This window comes from Grus americana, chromosome 1 (genome assembly GCF_028858705.1).
Source record: "Grus americana isolate bGruAme1 chromosome 1, bGruAme1.mat, whole genome shotgun sequence".
Taxonomy (NCBI): Eukaryota; Metazoa; Chordata; class Aves; order Gruiformes; family Gruidae; genus Grus; species Grus americana.
The window spans coordinates 58749052-58769671 of NC_072852.1; the positions used below are offsets into that span (position 1 = coordinate 58749052).

Below are 20620 nucleotides of genomic sequence, written 5' to 3' on the forward strand. Positions count from 1 at the left end.
GGGGACTCCAGGCTACATTTTGATGGCTTTTGTCACACAGAGCATGAACCTGAGAGGCACTAGAACAGGCATTTCTTACCCAAATCCTAAGCTCTGGGGCATCTTTCACCAACCAAGTGCACATTTATATTTCTTTTACATATATTGGTGATGTTGCCAAGATAAAGGGCCATATTCTGACGTCTCCTCCCACCTCTGGACATGACCCTGCCTCCTTGCATTGAACCCAAAGCTAAAGTGAATGTGTGTGTGAGCACATGTGCTCTAGAGCAGTGGGCAGAAAACTCACTCCGTATCACATCAGTGACAGAGAGATTCAACACAGGAGACATTTGCAGGCGCGAGCAGAAGAAAACCTTCACGTTCCTTCTCCAGGGTGAGCGCGTGCTTCAACTCCGAGATACACTCCCTGCCTCTTGAAATTAATTCAACATTCCTGTGGCTTGGGCAAAAATAACTGGAATGAATAATCGGCCGTGCTGGCCCTGCTGCAGATTGCCTGGTAGATAGAGCCCTCTGCAGGAAGAAAAACGGCAAGAGCCTGAGACAGCACAAGAGACCCGAAAGGTAACAGATGAAAAAGCAATAATTTATCACATCCTTTAACCCTGCAGGTGTAATTGTCTCTAGCGAGTCTCTAGTATTCGCTTCCATGCTGTTCCCAGTTGCAGTGTCACGGCTCCCTGCACCTTTCCTCTTGTCCCATTAACTGCTCCTTCCTCCCACGCTGCCCGACAGCTGCCTGCTTGTGCCACGCACTCAGCCTGCCTGCATTTTGGGTGCACTGCAGAGCTGCGGTGGTGCTCAGGCTGCTGTGCTAGGCACAGGAACATGACACTTTTATCTCACATCCTCTGCCTTTATCATTAAAACGATCGTGTTACCCTGAGTTTTGAGCTTGTTTCAAGCACTTTTATTTCTTTCTTTACACAAGAGACAAAAAACCCGACTCCAGACGAAACCAATACGTGAAGATGGGAAAGCCTCTGTGTGTGTGCTGTATATGCACCTCCAATTTTTCATGCCTTCTGGCTGCAGGCCTTTCAGATACAAAGCCCAGGCCTCTGGGGTGGTACAAGGAAGAAACCTTTGTTGGGGTGCCATCAGCCAGGAGGAGAGCTAGTGTTTGGATTTCTTCCCTAGGGAGACTTGTGGTGGTCCCCAAGTCTCAAAACAGAGAGACAAAAGACCCAGAGCCACTTCCCTGATCCCACAGCCTCTCTACACTCAGTTACGTCTTATTGCCCCATCCAACATCCTTAACTTTCTAAAATCTATGACTCAACTACAGAGCAGGGACTTCCCAGGATTACATCCCTCACGGCTATAGGGAGAGGTGGAGGGGGCTCTCTTCTGAACGGATAAGAGGGCTTCTTATCTTCCCTTGGCCTCTGGTTTCACAGCAAGGTTCTTAAACATCAGTGGCCCGTTCTCCACAACCACTATGCATCTGTTCGTGGAAGAGAAACCACTGGGGCTTTTCTGCTCCGCAACTGACAGGACCATGATTTGGTGCTTCAAGAGCATCTACATGTTTCCTCACAGAAAAATAGCCAGACCTGGTTTGATGGTGGGAGGGGCTGGAGACGTTCTGGAGACATTCTTGTCTCCCTTCAGATCCTGTCCTGCATGCCTAGGGCTATCTGGGAGAACCCAAAGGCTAGCTGCTGTTGAGCCTCTACATTTGGACATGGAAAATGCTACGTCCACGGTTCTGACAGTCCTCAGTGGATTGCACCCTGTGCCTCTGCCTTCAGTTTGGAAAGGAAAGAAGCAAATCTGGCAAGTTGTCCTGTTAGTCATCTTCCTGCCAAGTGAGAGGCAGAGGGAAGCAATGCTCCCAAATTTCTTCACTGGAAGAGCCCGGCATGGGAGAGAAGCTGTCCAACAGCTACATCTTCCTGCTGCTGGTGACCAGGTCAGGGATCAGTTTTTGCTGGCAATCTTTTTCTTACGGGCAGAGACCAGATCATAGAAAGGATCCTGTGTGATGCTGGTCCTGGAAATAAGAGGAAATGAGAGCAAAATTAAGAGACTTAATGCTGGTGAGCAGCACAGGCAACCTAACTGAACTTGCCCAGAGAGACCACTCACCAAAATGTAGGACTGGAGATCTGCAGACCCACAGCAGAGAATTTAGCTGTGGCTAGAGATTCTCCAGAAGAGACCTTGAAACTCTTTGAAGCCAAGAGGTACTACAGTTGCTAGACTGCAAACATCTTGTTCCACCCCCTTTTTCAAACTCTGGTAGCCAAACAAACTGCATGGCCATCTGTCTCTGGGGCTGAACAAAGGCAAGCTCAGGCCTCCAGTTCTGGTCTCCTCACCGTATTGCCTCAATCCACTCGTCACGTTCTGCTGGTGTGGCTGCTGAGATCTTGTAGGACTGATGCTTGCCTTCAACCACCTTCCCATCCCCATCTGTTTTGCAGGCTTTGATCTTCTGCCCTTTGCAGTTGGGATTGAAGAGCTCAAAGCAGTTCTGTCAGAAAGGGAATAAAATGGAGCAGTAAGGGAGGACAGGGTGGATGAAGGAAACTATGCTGCCTTCAACCATGGGTGACAGGCTCAGAGAGCTTCCAAAGGGGAGGAGAACATTCTGTCTCTGAAAGGCACAGACCCTTTCCTTCCCCACCCCAAGAATCCCCCTATGAGTTAGATCTCCAGGTGACTCCTCTTAGGTAAACACACCTCTCCTGTGAAGGGTTGGACACTAAAACAGGCTTTAGGGAGAGATGGAGCATCAACAGTTACCAGAAAACACCTTCTGGGATCTGTCACTCTGCTCCACTCATGAAGATCTCTTCCCCTTTTAACAGCAATGTCTTATCTTCTGTCTACCATCACGCAGACAGAAGGCACTTGTCCCAGAGTGATGCCACATCAAAGAGTGGTCTCCACATCCATAGAAGATGCACAGACAAAGAGTGTCACTTCCTGGGCAAGTTTCCTAACACCACAGCACTGTCTGGTGTACATGTGCTGTAAGACATTATGGAGAGACCCACATCTCCTGTTGCAAAATGAGTAGGGAGTCAGCTGTGTACACTCATCTCTGCCCCCCTACACACACACGCGTGCACACATACAGTGCAGCCAGTCAAAGGACAGGTCTCCTTTCACACCAGATCTTCCCTGGTAAAATACAAGCATGTTTAGATACCATCATCTTTAGATGAGTGGACAAGACAGTTTGGCATGGCACCTTCCCTTTGAGCAGCACAGTAAGAATGGGGTGTGTGCACCCTCTCTTTCCCTCTAACCACCTGAGAGCCTGCATTGGCAGAGTACTGAGCAATGGAGACTTACTGGCTTTTTGGGATCATCCACCTTCCGGACTGATAGGTTCTCTAGGGGGATAATGCCCAGAGGCTCTTTGTCCTGAAGGCAAGGAAACATGAATTAACACCCAACATGCTCCCCATATCTATGCCACTATTTACAGCCTCTCTGTTTTCCCAGACGTGTGCCTTTGTGGGGACAACAAGGGCAGTGTATGCCTGGGGATACCCCCTCCATTTACACAATGGGGAGCTTAGTTAACCGGAGATCACAGGAATAGCTGCAGTGTCCAGCCTCTCTCCTCCTCAAGGCCAGAGGGGAGGAAACAGCATAGGGGAGAAGGGAGGTCTGAGTTCAGTCTGGGAGCATAGTGTTGAAGGGTTGAAACCCCCTACCCTTTGCTCTTCCCTGACCCCTCAGTCGCTCATAACCACCCAGGACACAGTTTCCCAACCGGGAGTTAAGGCTTTACCGTGGTATATTCAAAGTAGTACAGGCAGTTATCGGTCAGAATGAACCAGCGGCGTTTCCAGGTTTTCACACGTCCTCCTAAAGTCAGTGAGGTTCAAAAGCCATTAGTCACACACTCTGCCATCCTTTTCGCCCCCCCACCCCAAGCTCCAGACATGCACACACAGGCATACCCTCCCAGCTCTCCCTGTAGATCAGCCCCAAGGAGACAACCGTGGTGCTCACCGTTGATGTAATGCCATATGGTGGACATGCACACACACACAGAGGGAGCCAATTTTGATCTGATGGGGCTGGGAATGGGGAGAGGTGAGGGATATCTTTCTAAGTCCCTTTTTGAGCAGATAGAGCCTGCAGGAGCTGACTGGGAGGAGAGAGCAGGTGGCTGGTTTCAACAGCAGGTGTCAGCCTCACGCCACCACAGCAGACCAGAGGGAAGGGCAGTGGAGGTGCTGGTGGGTTCCTGGGGGAGATTTGTGGTGGGAGGCAGGCAGGCACAGAATTCAGAGGAGCTAGGAGCTTCCTCCCCCTTACCTAGTTTTAGGAGCCAGCCCTCCCGGTTAGGGTTGAAGAAAGTATGAGTGAGGTCGTTCCCATCATCCTCTGGTATGGAGAATGGCTCATTCTTGATGCTCTCAAACAGATTCTGCCCGAGAGCATTGGTGGGGGAAAGTGAGAGGGAAAAAGAGAGAAAGAAAGACAGATTTCTGACGAAGCTTGTACACAACCCTCCTAAGTCCATCTGTTCATCACTCTGTTTCCACAGGGGCAGGTGGGTGAATGGCGAGGAGAGCGAGCAGTGAGCACTGGGGGTACAACAGCCCTCAGTCTACACCTCACAGGGTCTCAAGGGGGATCACCAGCTGTTTTCTGCTTCCTGCATCAAAAAAAGAGAGCCCTTTTGGGCTGGACTTTGGAAAGTCACAGACACAAAAGTGGGCACCCATATCAAGAGAGGCCGTAGTGACTGACCCCAGAGTGTCACACAAGTGCTGCTGTGAGCAGCACCAAGGCAGTACTAAGGCAGTGGTGGGGACACGACACGACAGAGACTGCAGCCCCATTTAGGTCCTGGGTTGGTGGTGCCAAAACGGCCTGCTGAGAACTTGCGTGTGGAGACCAATGCGCACATCTGCATGACCACAAGGAGGCATATTTCATAGAACCAAGGCATTTGCACTGGGCGACACACAGTGTGACATTCGTAACAGCAGAGTGACAGGGAGGCAGGTTACTAGCTTTCAAGGGGTACAAAAATGTTGCTTGCATCACTGGATTTGCCATCATTTATTACACAAGTCCCAGGCCATAAAAAAAATTTGAAAGTACAGGCTCCTGCAGCTTCCCTCAAATTGCCTGAAAGAAATAACATTCCACAGAAAAATCTAAATTCTTTACCCTGTGGGGATTCGAAGTGTGGAATGTAAGCAGCCTCTTTGACAAAGGACACAAGTTATTGTCCCCAGGTTGGTTGGGCGAAGCTAGACACATGTAGGTAGGTAGGCTGCCCACTTCTAACTTTTCTCATAGGGCAGATCCCATGCCTGCTGAGCCCTTGGGTAAATGGTAGCTCCAGCTTTGCTAATGGGTGCACCCCCTGTCTCTGTCTGCCCATCTTCATCCTCTGGGATCAGAGGACCATGGACATGCTGAGAGCTTTACAGATGCCAGAAGAGATGTTGGAAGAAACCCTGACACTCATTTGGGGCTTGTTGGTTCTACTCAAAGATATAACCTGGTGTAAGAGAGGTCAGGCTCTGGTGTCCTGTCTGATGTAAACACAGGAGTCAGCTGAGACATTTAGGTATGAACCAGGGAAAGGGATTCATAATCTGGGCCACAGTGACATTGTCTCACACACACAGAGACACACAAGAAAGTCACCTTTGGAGCCTAGGACCTTCAAAACTGTCCAAAAGAGTCAGGTGCCCAGCTACCTCCCACAGAAGTGGGTGCCCCATTCACACAGCCTCATACCTACCCAACACATAGACACTTGTGGCTCATGTCTTCCTCTCTCACACAGTTACAGTATCTGTTCCTCTCTCACATGGGCACACTTAAAAGCACAAACTTTCTTAAACCGATACTGCTATTCCCTGAATGTCTCCAGCCCCATCTCTCTTACTCCATGTCCTCACCAACAAGCATGTGTGCAGCCCCTCTGCAAAGCAGTTTCCATGTTTTCCAGCTTTGCTTTTGTACATACTACCCTCTTTCCTCATGCAGCCCTTCCCCTTGTACAGCAGAAGGTCAGCAGGCCTGTATTACATTGAGACCTGTGGACCTTTGCTTCTCAGTGGACCCCAAACCAGACAGAAAAGAGGGACTGATGAGAAAATGGGAGGTCTTACCTTTAAGAGCTCTTCTGGCAGGTCCCCTCCATTGTCAATGCCTCTGTTGATGGACACAAACCTTTCAAAGGGGGGCTTGTCTTTCACATTGGGGTTGTGCAGGCTGGTGTTAAGCATGATGATAGAGAAGGAGAGTATATAGCAGGTATCTGGCAATGAGAAAGAAAACCAAGATGGATGGCGCTTGCCTCAGAGGGCAGATCAATCCGCACTCTAACAGGTGGCTTGGTTTCCAGTCACTGGAGAACAGTGTCATTCTCTCAGCTGTAGGAGGAAAAGGGAGATGTCCCCTCTGCTAGGAGTAAGAGGGACAAAGCTGATTTCCCATGATAGAGATGATTCCATCTTGTCAGGGTAATCAGACAAGTTGGGTAGCACTGCTCCAATAATGGTTCTACCAGCAGAAAAGCTTCTACAGACCCTTGTTGGTGCTATCCTTGCTGCAGTGAGGTATACCTCATGTGGGGCCAGGAGCACTTCTCAAGTCTATTGCCCATGCGGATGGACTGCAGCACAGTAGCAAAAGGAGGACTGAAGACCCTCAGCCTATTGAAAAGCTCCACAGGAATTGGGCTGCCTCCTTCAGCTGAAGGGGAAACATCCACACTTCCAAGTGATGCCCTCCATGCTTTGTGAATGGAAAAGGAAGGCTCCTCTCTTGCAAACAGTGGAGCTCAGCTTTACAGGCCACCTTCTCCCCATAACTACCTGTGGACTGGAATACTCCTGGGTTACACTTGCAGTACCAGTTGGCAAAGGCCTCCATCATCCGGTCAATCTTCTGTGCTTCCCCAGGCAGCCGGAAGCTCCATAGGAACTGTCTATCAGGAGCAGCATGTCAGAGAGTTAGTCAGATTGTGTGCAAGGGACATTTATCCCTTCCCTCAACCCATGGGACACCATGAAAATAAAAGAAGTCATCCCATCACACTGGGGAGATAACACACTGCATGAAGCAGGAGGTCTCCTCCTCTCTCTAGAAATTGCCTGGGCTCATCAGTGTCAAACACACTAAAAGGAGGAAGCAGAACTAAGCAGCCTGGTAATCATGGCTCCTCTTCCCTAATGAGTGCCCTGCAAGGCAGCAGAGACCTCAAGAGAAAGAGTCCTGCCAGAAGGCTGGCCTATAAGAAGACAAGATGTCCTAAGACAGAGTCACTTTGTCACTGACATAATGGGCACTGTGGACAGACATGTTTCCGACACTTGCCTCGTCCCCCCAAGCACTGAAGCCATGATGACCCACCTTGCTTTCTCCATCTTCTCTGCATATGGCCAGTACAGTCAAGGGGCCATGAATGAATTCCCCCAGGAAAGGGTGTTAACATCTCACAGAGCAACAGTCTTGGAGCCAACATACACAGCAGGGCCTTGGGAAGCCCCATTTCAGCCCAGTAGGGCTTCACAGCCTTCCTGGGTGGTAAGACCCCGTGGCTGAGCAGCCTCCTGCTCCATCCCCTGCATCCTGCATGCTCACTCACCTCAGTGCCTGCACCAGGTTGAGGTTGGCAAACTGGTGACATTCCACAAAGGCTTGGAGGATCTGAATGTTTGTGGCATCCCTGGGAGATGATAGAGGGAAAAGGTCAGAAGAGAGCTTTGACCCTGCTCAGTTTGGATGCCCCTTGATGTGACAGCATGCACCTGGCTCCATCCCAGCTTCCACTTCCCTTCTGACCAACGAGAAGCTATGCTGCACACTCTTGTCTGGGAACACTGACCCCATTACAGTCAGGAGGAAAGGTAGCCCATACAGCCAGCCTTAGTCACACGCCAAAGTCCCTTGCCCAGGGTGTGCTGCCCACCCAGCCCACTGCAGCTTGAGGTATGTTCAGTCTTGGCACCTGACTGAGGTCTGCTAGGGGTCATCTAAAATGGTAGTTGAGAGGGGCCAGGTAGGACAAGGCCTCCAAAGGGCCTCCTCATCTTGGCTGGGTTGCTCACCTCCCACCCAGGTAATCCCCAATGGCTGTCTTGTTCAGGCCTTCACCCTTGTGGAGGAATTTGGCGATCTCCTGCAGGTCTGAGGACAATACCTCATGCTCAATCAGGTACTGGATCCCCTGGGGGAGGAGAAGCAAGACAGTGAAGTAAGACAGCTCTGTGGGCTGATGAGAAAGTAGGAGCCCAGCACCTTGATATCAGCCTTCCTTGGCTTTGATGATGTTGCCTCCACTGTTACTCCCCAGCCCCTTTATGGGAGACCACAGCCATGTTCCACCCTTATTCCATCCCTCTTCATACACCATGGTGGGTCAGTCCCACTTTCATTTCATCCTTAGATTTGGATAAATGTTTCACTGGGATGGAAACTCCAACAAATGAAAAAGGGCAATGTAGGTTAAAAGTCCAAAAAGGCAAAGTCAAAATAGTTAATTTTAACATTTTCAATCCAAGTTTCTTAGTGTTCTGTTCCTAAATGTAATTTTTTTTCTGAATTAACTTAAAGAAAAAAATATTTGTTTAAAAAAATACATAATAAAAAATGTACTCAGATAAAAACATGGGCTTGAGACAACTTAAAATTATTTTTTCCTAAATTTTCTTCTATGTCACAGAACAGAGAAGTCTGCAATCTTTTCAGCTCCATCCTCCCCAGCCAGTAAGGCTGGAATATGGGTATTTTGAGGAATATAGAGGGTCTGAGTTGGGCTGTGCAGAGTCAACATCCTATTTTAGAGGGAATTTCATGATTTTCAAAGTGACAGAACGTTGAGGTTTAGTTCAGATGCCTAACAATATCTAAAGCCACTGCAACTCTCCAGACCACATTGCAATTCTCCTCACAAAATACAATAAAGGAATGAAAATTGTTTTAGATCCATCAAAATGTTCTACTTCAACAGAATCAATTCACTGTGCTTTGTAATATATAAGAAACTATTTCTAAAATGCCCTAAAGAAAAAGCAGTTTCAAAAGAAGAAATTGAAATGTTTGTGAGATTTTTCCACACTATTTTCCTTTCCTTTTCCCCAGATGGAATTTTGGTAAGAACAATTTAATTTTGCAAAGCATTTTGGTGATGATGGGGCTCCATTTTCCAGAAGAAAATGTTTCTCCCAAAAGTTTTTGTTAAGCTGGATTCCTAACACTTACCTCCTCTAGCCTCAGGAACTCGTCCTGAGATCTTAGGGACAGGAATTCATTTAAAGGATGAGCATTGCATGGATGAAGCATAACCTTAGCAAGGAGGGGCAAAGAAGTTTCCTTGCATTGCAGCACCTCTCAGCCTGTGGCATGTAGCAAAAGGGAAGCAATAAACAGAGATCTGCATAATATAGGCATATAATACATTTTGACCAGGCTGATCGCCATTGAAATTATAAAGATAAACTGGTTTGGGGTCAGAACAAGTTCAGGTATTTCTGCACATGTGCAGAAATGGCATGGCACAGTGCTACAGAGAGAGGTATCTCTGGGGCATCAAACCAAGGTCAGACAGAAAGACAAAATGAAACCTGCCCTTGCCCAGGCTGTAAGTACTGATATCGCCGCTCTGAGACAGCTCCCACTGGCAGATGGATGTCCAGGGAACTGTCAAGTGCTCCAGCAGTGGTGTGGATACTGGGGAAGGCATCTTGAGGGTCTCAGCAGAGCAGAGGAGGAGGTATGAAAAGTTGTCACTCAGACAAGCAGCCACCCAAGATGCTAGCTGTGGTGGTTAGCTGACGATGAGCAGTTCAATAGCAGCTTGCGGTTTTCCTTACAGGGGTCAAAAAATGGTCTACCAGTGAGGAGAAAGGAAGAGGAAACTATCTTTCTTACATCTTTTCTATTTAATCATGACTATTTTAGAGATTTCTGCAGAAGGCTGAAGGCTGTGGAGTCTGGACCCCACTTGTCAGAGTCCCAGAAAGTGGAAAACCTGGATTGACTCCACAGCCCAACCAGTACTACCAAAATCAAACCTGCTTCCAAAACAACAGAGGCATCTTGTCCTTTTCTGTTGTGAATGAACCAAGGAACCTGACACACTCTCAGAACTTCTCACCTTCTTACTTTATCCTCCTCCATCACGCTATGGCCAACTCTTAGCCTCTCATGGGCAAGAAGAACTGGACTGAAGATTTTTCTCTCTCGACACACTGGCACTGTTAAACTATCCTCCCTTTATTTCTCTTAGCTTTGGGTTGCATCTGATGGGATGGCCTGTAGGCACATGATGAGGCGAGGCAACACAGCTTGATCATATCAGAAGACCTTATTCAGGGACAGGACCGAGGGTGCTACTGAGCCTTAGTGAGGTAGGAAACCAGCCCCACAGTCCCATGCCATAGTTCTTTTGGCAAGTTGACCAGTAACCAACAGAAGTTCTTCCTCCCAGCTTTCTCCTCATAGGTGGAATGAGCAAATCCTACCTTTGCAGGGTCCATGTTGAATTTCTTCCGACCCAGGGACAGAAGTTTATCCCTCTGTGATAGTTTGCTGCAAACACAAAGAAGGAGGAAAGCCAAACTTAGAACAAAGGGCCATGTTTCAATTCACTCACAAGTGAATCAGATATATCAAGGACAAGTGTCCGACTATCCCGGAATAAAGAGAAATCTCAAAGGAGAGAAAGGCATTCATGGCCTCATTTCCTTCTCCTTGTTGTGATCCAAATCCCATGAGTGTTTTTGTTTTCCCTACATCAAGAGAGAGATTTTGTAAACAAAGGAATACCCGTCTTGTCCCACTTGCCTGGTCTGCTCCCCAGGATTACTGTCTGCCTCTTGCCTTTCCTCTGCATTTTGGAAGCACTCAATCTCTGCAAACACTTCAGCAATCTCTTTCTTCAGCTTCTGCAAAAGAAATATCAGGAGGATGAAGGCAATGGAGGGAAAAACAGCAGATGCATACAAAGCATGTCTTACTTTTTCCGTCAATCATAGGAAAAGGACAGGTCAGATGGTCATGACCAGCCAAGGATATCTATGAAACGAGCACTGCTCTGGGGTGACACTGCTGGATTCCAGATGAAAACAATGGGAGAGAGGGACAGAAGAATGTTCTCATGCCTGTTGTCAATTAAAGCTGGAAAGTCAAGCTTAGCCAGCGTGGAGAATGGCAGAAAACTCACACCAGTGGTGATTTCAGTTCCTCAAACAATGTCAGATGTGAGACTCCTTCCATTGTGCCCATTTCCTTCTAGCTTTTACTTTGCATAGCCCTGCTACACATCCAGGAAAGGGGAAGTGGAACCAGTAACTGTGAGGTCAATATAAACCTGAAGTGGCCACATTGTGAAACACAGAGTTTTTAACATACCTATCATTCAAATACCATTGAGTAGATACCTGTCTTTAGGTGGAGAAAGGAGTAAAAGAAGAATAATCACTGCCAAATTTTAAAAAATCAATTGTAGAATTCAGTTTCCTTTAGGCCCATTACAGACCATGGCCTTTTTGGTTGGGTATTCTGTGTTACCAGTGAAACGAAGATGTCTATATCTCCTTGCTTCCATCCTGCAGTTATGGTCCTCCTCAGAGCCAGAGTGCATCACAGCTCTCTTCCAGGAATCACCCAAATTCTTCCCCATTCCAGCCAGAACAGGCAGGGGAAGAAGGGTTGTTTTATGACAGATCTTGAGAAGGAGTGAGGATGTGGCTGCAGTATGCACCCACATAGAGAAACTGAAGTTCTCCAATATCACATAATTTAAAAGAGCTTCTGGATTTCAGTTTTGCTCTGGCCTTCATTCTGTTGTTCTTCACCAGTCTCCAGAGCTGGGAGTGTTCCTTACTAAACTTTAGGTATCGCACAAATGTAACAAAGCTGTGATCCTAGCTCCTGAATTTAAAATGATTATAAGTTTTGTTATTTTATTCCGTGCTGCCTTTTGGCAGTGTAACCAGCAAGTCTAGACCCATCCTCACCCCTCCTCCCTCTCCCCCCACCAGACATCCCCCCAGGTCTTTGTGTTAAAGGGTATTGCTAGATACTTTCTGAAGAAATCCATCTGGAAAAATGTCTCTAGTTCTAGGTGCTCTTTCACCTAAACTCCATTGGACAATGCATAGCCCACTGGTTAATGGCTTTGGGATTTAGAGTATGGGCCTGTGTAGCAGCTTTTCTCTGTCCATAGTGGGTAAACCCCATAGTATTATTCAAGTATCCTGCTTCCTACACTGCCCATTGCCTATTCTGAAAATTGAAGTGATAAGAACCACACACAAACAAACCACATGCACTTACATCCATAGTCTGTTTTGCAAGAAGGCACAAGACACCATTCTGATTTGCAGCAGAAATGGCGAGTCTGGAAGCCTGAGAAGTAATAGGTATTTTGGCGTAGTCCTTTACTCTATGACAAGGAAATATTGCACCTATTCCCCAGGTATCGGGACATCTTCCTGTTCTGGGAAAATCAGTGCAAGTCCAATGATTCAGTGCAATAAGCTCTCTCAAATGGGAGACCACATTCCATGGTGGTGGAAGCAGAACAGAATACAAAGTGTACAGCACTGTGCATGATTGCGATGCAATATTACTGACTGATTTTGAATCTGTCACTTTCAGGTATTTTAGGAGTCTGCAGAGAAATGTGTGGGTCTGCTAAAAGAAAAGAAGAAAAGCAAGTTCAACCACAGAAACTTGCACGGAAGGTCCTGCCATCACACCTCTCTAAAGAGACAGGATCCTTCACGGACAATTTGTTAGAGGTACACAAACAAAAGTTTGATAAACACAGGGGGATGCAGCAGGTAACTAGGACTGATACGTCATTAGCAGGTGGTCAGTAATTAAAAATAATCATAAATGCTGAGCCAGGTCCCTGTCAGTATGACTTAGTAAAGTCATACTCATTTCCTTAATTCTCAATATGCAATCCCAGCTCATCCCTGCTAATGATCTGACCAGCCTTTCTCAGATATCCCACTAGGGTTGTTGATGACTCCTGCAGCAGAGAGTACCACAGGTTGGACGTACACTGGTGGCAAATATGCCAAGGCAGCCTGAAGTTCAGAATTCAGGTTGGATCATTCCAGAGCAAATGTCTCTTGTGCATGAGCACTTCTGCATGGCCTGAACTGTTATGTGAAGACACTCATTGGTGAAGACAGTTTTCAGAAAACCAGGCATACAGGAGGAACAGGATGGTCCTTACCTTAATGTCTTCCAAAAGCTCCTGTCTGTGCTGCCTGATTGTCTGTATTTCAGCCTCTTCAGCCTCACTCAAGTCAGTTGACTCTGGAAGAACAAAGATCCCTGTGAGAATAGCACTGGGGCCAACATATCACAGGAAAAGCTGCCTCAACCTCTAAGCGCCTGTCCTCTCTCATGCCACAGCAACTCTGGTTTCTGTGTTTCTGCTGTCGCAGCCACTGCACCTCAGCTTTGTCCTGCAAGTGGTTCTCAGTCCAGAGCAAGCAGCACAGACCCCATATATCCCTCCTAGCAGCCAGCCGCTGTGCTGGTAATCCTCTGATCTAACCCAGCAGCAACCCACCCTGCCAACTCAATTGATTTTGCTCGCCATAAGCACAATTAAGAGGTCTCACCAAATGCTCTTTGGTGGTTTTTATGTCAGTCCTCTTTATGTACTGAAAAGCTGTGACCTAAATACTTCATGTGCATCCAAACCTCCCATGAAGAGCCACTGGCTTCATGGATTGATCCACCACAGCTGGTCAGAAATGGCTTAAGAGAGAGAATGGAGGTTTTACAAGTCTGAGGGCAGGATCTGGGGGGATGAAAGCCTTGCTGAAGAAGGAGCATCTGTAGGAGGCTGTTGTTCTGTGGACTACAGACAGTGCAGAAATACGAGTAGGCTTCCTTGTAATGTACAGGAAGTTAAACAGAAGAGCAAGTTGACCACAAAATTATTCATAAAAGACTAGAATAATTGGGGTGACAGCACTGCTGCTAAATATAATCCAGGTGAAGCACAGCCTCTTCAGCAAGGAGAAAGAGGAGTCTGCAGTCCTAGAGAGGCAAAGCAGATGGTGAGCCCCAGGAAAAAAATGGGGCTCACACAAGGCTGAGAGCCCTGGAGCTCCTGGCAGGTCACTGCAGAACTTGCAGACAGGGTCATTGCTGTACCTAAACACTGCAAGACAAAGCTTCCCCAGGAAGCCACATCAGGTCACTGGATGTCCTGCTCCACTGTTTCATAAGCCAAAATCCCCTGGGCCTCCTGTCTTCCTGGAAAAAGAGGAAGTGGCACCAGCTGCCTTGGAAATTATTTTAGTGTGGATCTCACATGCAAAACAACTGCTATAAATATAAGTGGGGAAAAAAGGGGAAGGAACCAGCCAAGACAGACAGAAGGAAAAGGGGACAAGGGCAGTCATCTCAGAGCCCATATCCTTCTTTCCTGTTATGGCCACAACAGCTGAGAGTGACCTGCCTTCCCCGATCCTAATCTTTCCCCCATCCTCCTGGCTGGTTGGGTTTCCATGTGCTACGTCTGTCCTGTGACTTTTCTCAGGCTGTAGCCTCTCTCCCGTCACTCCTCCCGCTGTTTTCAAGCATTGCATTCCCTGGGGAGAGGCTGCTGAGCCTCTGGGAGGAAAGCACTGGGCAAGGACCCAGCACGAAGCCAAGGCTGGGAAGGACCCATGTCTCCTCCCAGCTCTGCAAAGCAACCCTTGTGAAGAGCTGAAAGAAGCTGACTGATTGCCGAAGCCAGTCAAGAGGGGAAGAAAACCTGTAGCATCCAGCAGCTTGCAACAGCCAAATCTGTATGAGGGGAAAAACTAACATGCAAGCCAGCGAGCATACAAACAAAAAAAACCCAACCAAACAAAAAGAAACAACAACAAAAAAACCCACATGCAGTGGCTTTGCTACTTGTAGGCAGGTTGCTGACTTCCCCTTGAATGTCAGCCCTGTGCCTGTGAGCAGTGCCTGGGTCTTTCAGCTTTATGTCTCCTGCCCTTTTTGCAGCCGCAGGAGATGCAGCCAGCCTCTCCGTCTCCCCAGCTTTATCTCTCACCCCTACAGGGGCTGGTAATTGTGGAATCACTGGAGTGATTCCTTGACAAATTACTACTGAGATCCTTTGTCCACCATTTCTTTCCACAAAAGCACAGTAGCAGCACATACCTGAGGAACTTCCCCTTCCCCCCCCCACCATCAGCAAAGTCTGTGGTGTGGCTGGTTGCTTTGCTTCAGTTGGTCTGTGCCTACTGAAGCAGCCTAAAGCATCTCAGAGAGATGTGAGGCTCCCAGAGGACACCCATCTCACCCACACGACCCCCACCGAGGCTGTAAATAACTCAGTCCCTCTTCCTCCTGAACATCTGAAAACCCCAACTCCCAAGTGATTTAGCTGTCCAGTTTGTCAGAATGAGAAAAGTGTGGGAAGGACTCTGCGTGTGTGTGTGGAGGGCAGGGGAGAAAAAGCATACGAGTCATGCAGAAGGGGAGGGAATCAAGAGATAAAAAACCAGGAAAGGGTGACATAGTAAGTAAAAAAATGGATGGATCAAACTTTCAGAGCAATTTAGACTGAGCTGCAGAGAGGATCCTTGTAAGGTTTCCTAAGTTTCCTAAACAGCTTTAGTCCCTGATTGCCTTGGAAAATAATTCTGAGGTCAGTGCCTGCACGTTACTCTGCTTCCCTAACTGAAGGCCTCATGCTCTGCTCAGGGCTGTTTTGAGGCCATCCATCAATGTCATTGCCCACATTGGGGTGTACAGTTAAGGGGAAGTGAACACAAAAGGCTTGTTTAGGGAACCGTCCACAGAAAGGTACAGAAGGCAGCAGAGGCAGCTGGGCTAGCAGCAGACGAGATAATGAGAGCAGGCTGCTTTGCCTTTCCATCCCTCTCCACGTTGAGAATGAGCCGAGCCGGCAGGAGAAGGACGCTCTGAGTGAAGCACCACCTGGCTCGCTCCAGATGCTTGCAATGGCAGAGGGAATTTATCCCTGCACTGGGGGACTGAGGAACGGTTTCAGACTCCCCAAAGTCCTCAGTCTCACCAAGTTCCACTTCCCTCTAGGGCTAGGTCAGGACACAGATGAAGCATAGCCCTGGTCAGGGTTCTGTGCACAGGGGGAAATTTCACCCTGATGAAAACACCCGCAGGTTTCAGGGCGAAGGTGTCAGCCAAACCAGCGTTGAAGTTTTCCAGTTCAGACTCACAACATAAAAGCCTGACTAGCACCCTCTCCAAAGAGGACATGAAGTCACTGCTTGGAATTTATTTTCAGAGACCAAATGTTGAAAGGAAAGCACATCAGCATCACATTTCTGGGGTTTACATTTACTCTTGAGGTTGTTTCCCCACTCTCAGGGCAGACACAGATAGAAAGACCTGCCAGTTCTTCATGAATTGCCCAGGCTTGTATTTTTAGTGCTGTCACTCAAAAAAGAACACAGATTTCAATTCCAGTTGTGATGACTTACGCCCTCAACCTCCCCCTCTGGAGGGCAGACTGGAGTTACCCAAAAGTCTGGGTACTCATGTGGCCAGGAAAGAGTACTGTATTTGCTGGTCTCATCTCCCATTGCAAAGGGCTGTGCAGAGCTGTCCAGGTGCCGAGTGAGGCTTTTGGAGCACAGAGACAAGTGGGAAGTGACTACCCAGGAGAGCTGGAAGGATGGACTGCAGAAACAACAGGGGAAGGTTATGAAGAATGACTGCATCTGTAGCACTGTTACGGACCATCCATGTGCTACCCACCCACAGTATAACAGCAGAGGTTCAGCTGGCCCATTTGCAAGGCAACGTAGGGCTCTGAGTGTGGCTGCTAAAGGGTTTGGGCACCTCCACCCATGGCAACACACAAGCAGAGTAGCCCGATGGGCACCTTCTACCTGGTTGAAGCTGTCTGGTGGAAGAATTTCACCTGAAATACCTTTTCTTTTTTTATATGGCTGCTCTGTCATCTCCAGCACAGACCACCACCTCCCCAGCTGGGTACAAGGCAGAAAGCAGGAAGCCTTCCAGCTCCCCAATTCCCTCCGGCCCAATCTGTCTCCCTCCTGCAGCCACTCCACAGTTCTCTTCCAGCTCGTGTCAGAAGAAATGCAACATGGAACTTGTGCAGGTTTAATTTGCACATTCCAGCTATGGGGAGGAAGAAGAAGCAGCTATGCACATTCCAGCTATGAAGAATTTATGTTGTCTCCCGGTCCATTTATCCCACATGACAAAGCAATCAGGATAACTTCCAGACGCTTTTGCCTATGGGTCTCACCCCACACATTCTAGCACATGATACCACGGTACCAGTCTGCTCTCCCATGTCTCACACACCCAGCTCAAGGATTTCGCATGCTGGCTCTGTGGCCTTACCCAGAGAGTCACTAGAGGGTCCTGAAGGGAGCTGGAAGAGGACACCCGCTGCAGGAGATGAACAGCCTCCCCACAGACATAGGTCTCAGCTGCACATGGCTGTGGCAGACAGGTACCTAACAGGACCACTGTGTCTCCAGGTAGCAGCGGCTCCAGGAAAAGGTGTATGTGCACCTCTGACCTTCAGGAAAATCACGCCACAACCGAGCAACTTTAAACACATCCCGTGCTACAAAGCCCACTGGAAAACTGCATCTGGCAGCAGCCTTGGCTCCCAAGGTAGAGCAGCATCAAACAAACCCACTTTCCCACCCAGCTGTGAAGTGACAGGCTGAGACTGAGCAAAGACATTGGTCAGTACCAGCGCATCTCTTCAGGCATAGCCTGTCTCCGGGCTCTGCCTCTAGCCAGAGCTGAGCAAAGCCACATTGTCCCTGAGCAGGACCTCATTGTGCTACTGCAGTGTGTAACTTTTAAGATGTAATTAAGTCAGTAACACAAAACATCAGTGAATGACTGTGTCAGACCATCAGTTCTGAGAGCCTCAGTTTCTATGGAAAACGCATCTCTAAACATGAGGTAACCCCCTTCCTCCTGCATAGTTTGTCCTGCAGAAGCTTTGTCCAGAGTTGCTTCCAGGTGGTGAGGGCTGGGTGATCTGAAGAGACCCACCTTCACCAACATGCATAGCCAGATGCTGGCGAGAGCTCAGCTCCCATAGGTCCCACCAATTTCCCTGACAAGCAAGGCTGGTATGCAGTTTGAGCGTGCCCTTTCCTCGGCTACCCACCTAGGAGCTAAAAAGTACAGAACAGTTGTTGAAACTGAGCACTGCTTTTTTCCTTCACACTGTGCTCTACATCCTGTACACAAAAGCTTGCGAGGACAGAATCAGACCATTGCAGGGCCATTGCAAGATGATCCTTTTTCTTCCTGGCCCTTGTTCAGCCTATTCCTGTTCAGCTCTCTCTATCTGCTGCCTTTGCAGAGACACTCACAGCTTCCTCAGCCAGAGGCTACAAATGTTCTGTCTGGCAGTATGCCTTTCCCTGCTGAATCCCAACCACTTTATCCACCACCTGCCAAACTAGGAAATAAAACCTGAGATCTCTCTCAGTTCCTCAGATGTGGCTTATCTCCTCACATCCACATCTGCCTTTTGAGATTATTTCAAGACCACGCAGGCCCACCTGCAGGTCACTTGGAGTTGGTAGAACCCTAATACAGTCATTTATCTTTAAGATGGACATAAGCAAGACAGGCCCCAGTACCAAAAGCCTTGCAAGCATGCTGTACTCGGATACCCAACTGCATGAGAGGCTCTGCAAAGGCAAACCAGCTCCTGTGGGCTGTACGGAAACACCACTGAGGAGCTTGCAAGCCATGCCAGAGCTGCATGAAAAGAAGCCAAAGCTTGTAGTGCTCATGCCAAGTGTCACATATACTCTTGATGCCCCCGAGTCAACTTCCAGCTCACCTCAGGATCACCAGCACAAAGGACTGCAGCAATAGACACTCTCAGCACAAAGGCCATTCAAATCAGCAGGAAAAGTTCTCCTAATCTGAAAGGAGTTCATTTACGGGAGAGCAAGTAAAAAGAAAACCATGCCTAATGCTCAAGCTGACAAGCAATTAACTGCACCACCAAGGATCTTCCACCATCTCATCCTTCAGCCACAAGGCGCAGCATCCACTCTGGCTGCTGGGATTTCACGGTGTGCTCTGCCCTATCAAACTGAGCACACAGCCCTCACAGAAAACAAGACAAAAGACGGTCAAAGCTTACCAGCAGGACAAAAGTCCATCCTGAAGAGCACAATGTATTTTCAATAAAATTGTTGTTACTCTTTGCCTTCTACTTCTGCAGATGCTTCACAGAACTGAAACAACTTGGAGCCAGTGACCAAGGTCGTAGCAGCACTGGGGGGGGGGGGGGGGGGGGGCGGGTTGCGTTGTGACTCCGCCCTTCCCCTCCTCGTGCCTCCGATCACATCTCATGAGCTTTCATCAGTGAAGCAAACTGTAGGTGCATACTGCTATGAGTTAACAGGGGCTCCTTGGCTACTTCTGAAATGCAAATCCACCCTGAGCACACATCTGTGTTTGAGGGGACTGAAATGAGCAGTGGGAGGCTGATGGTGCCTCGGGCTTTTGTCTGAGATACTCCAAGGAGAGAGGAGGGGAAAAAAGGAAGTTCTGGATTCAGAAAACCCATCTGATTCGGGAAGTGGTTTCATTTTGAAGGAAAGGTTCTTCCTGTGTCAATTCTGCAGCAGGGGGTATGTGTGTGTGTGAACACTCCAAAACTGGGAACAGTTAATGGAAGTGAGAAGAGAGTCTTTTTATTCTTTTAATTCCCTCACTGCCCACTAAGTGACTTGTACTCTAAGTCTTGCTCCTTTTTTCCCCACTAACAAACTATTTTTCTTGGGAAACCTCCTAAATCCAAGGAGGAAAAAAGTCCTCTCTCAAGATTTAGCAATATTCCTGGCAGTAGGAGAGCTGGCATTAGCAGGACAGATTTGAAGGAACTTGTGGTGGTCTGTTCATCTGCGAGGCAGAGAGGTGCTTTTTTTCCTCCATCCCCTCCACACACTCCCAGAAGGCTGTACACTTCCCCTTGAGTTAGTTGTATCTGGTTGCCATGTGATTTACGTGGTAGATCTCTGATGTAGTCAATGTGGGGAAAAAGAAGCGTGCAGGAGAGCACCATGTCAGAGCCAGAAGAACTGTGACTGTGAATAAATAGCTGAAGGTAAAATTCAAACCAGGTGTGATGCCCAAACAGGCCTCTTGCCCTCACAAAGACAGACACAGATTGTTCCCCCTCCCTCTGAGTCCTGCATTTGCTGTTATCTGTGGTTATGCTATAGGTTCGGTGCTGTTATTGGAGAGGACAAGAGCTCTAATGAACTTCCAATGAAGAGTGGTAGATATCCCAACCTTAAAGATGTCAAGGGGTGTCAGAAATCCAGAATGGAGACAGAATACAGTCAGCTGTAGGCAGGGTCACAAATAACCTACAATCTTTAGGAAGAGTCAGTGGCAAATGTTCACCACTCGATTTCCATGATCAGGGTCAACATTTTCAAAGAAGAAGCTAGGACCCTCTTTGGGAGGCATAAAAGGAAGGCAAAGAGAACGAGATTTATTAATGCAAACTGATTCCAAACCATGTCTATCCTGACCTTCATCACACCCAATGTCCACTCTTAAAGTTTATCAGAGGCCTGCCTTGGGGTCACAAATTGCCAAGAACCCACCCCTTGTAAACTCAGTTTTTGTC

The 20620-nt window shown here is 48.0% G+C and overlaps 1 protein-coding gene across 2 annotated transcripts; it reads right to left on the reverse strand.

Annotated features, from left to right (window-relative positions):
- Positions 1-890: 890 nt before the first annotated feature.
- Positions 891-19261, reverse strand: CYTH4 (cytohesin 4). 2 transcript variants are annotated; one of them, XM_054811325.1, is made up of 13 exons: positions 19121-19261; positions 13196-13278; positions 10789-10889; positions 10467-10533; positions 8052-8170; positions 7589-7669; positions 6816-6928; positions 6108-6256; positions 4288-4399; positions 3755-3831; positions 3310-3381; positions 2328-2482; positions 891-1999 (listed from the first exon to the last, which is right to left on the reverse strand). In XM_054811325.1, exons 1-13 carry the CDS (start codon positions 19137-19139, stop codon positions 1927-1929), a joined length of 1221 nt encoding a protein of 406 aa, XP_054667300.1. In that variant the 5' UTR covers positions 19140-19261; the 3' UTR covers positions 891-1926. The 2 variants fall into 2 exon arrangements, with proteins under 2 accessions (XP_054667300.1, XP_054667308.1); XM_054811333.1 differs by lacking the exons at positions 8052-8170; positions 19121-19261 and having other exon boundaries at positions 13196-13279.
- Between the last annotated feature and the right edge of the window lie 1359 nt (positions 19262-20620).

Excerpts from the sequence above, each read along its gene's own strand:
- CYTH4 (XM_054811325.1), bottom strand. Across the intron at positions 6,929-7,588 it reads AACCTGGTGCAGGCACTGAG|ACAGTTCCTATGGAGCTTCC; the intron begins GTGAGTGAGCAT and ends TGCTCCTGATAG. Across the intron at positions 3,832-4,287 it reads GGGCTGGCTCCTAAAACTAG|GAGGACGTGTGAAAACCTGG; the intron begins GTAAGGGGGAGG and ends CACTGACTTTAG.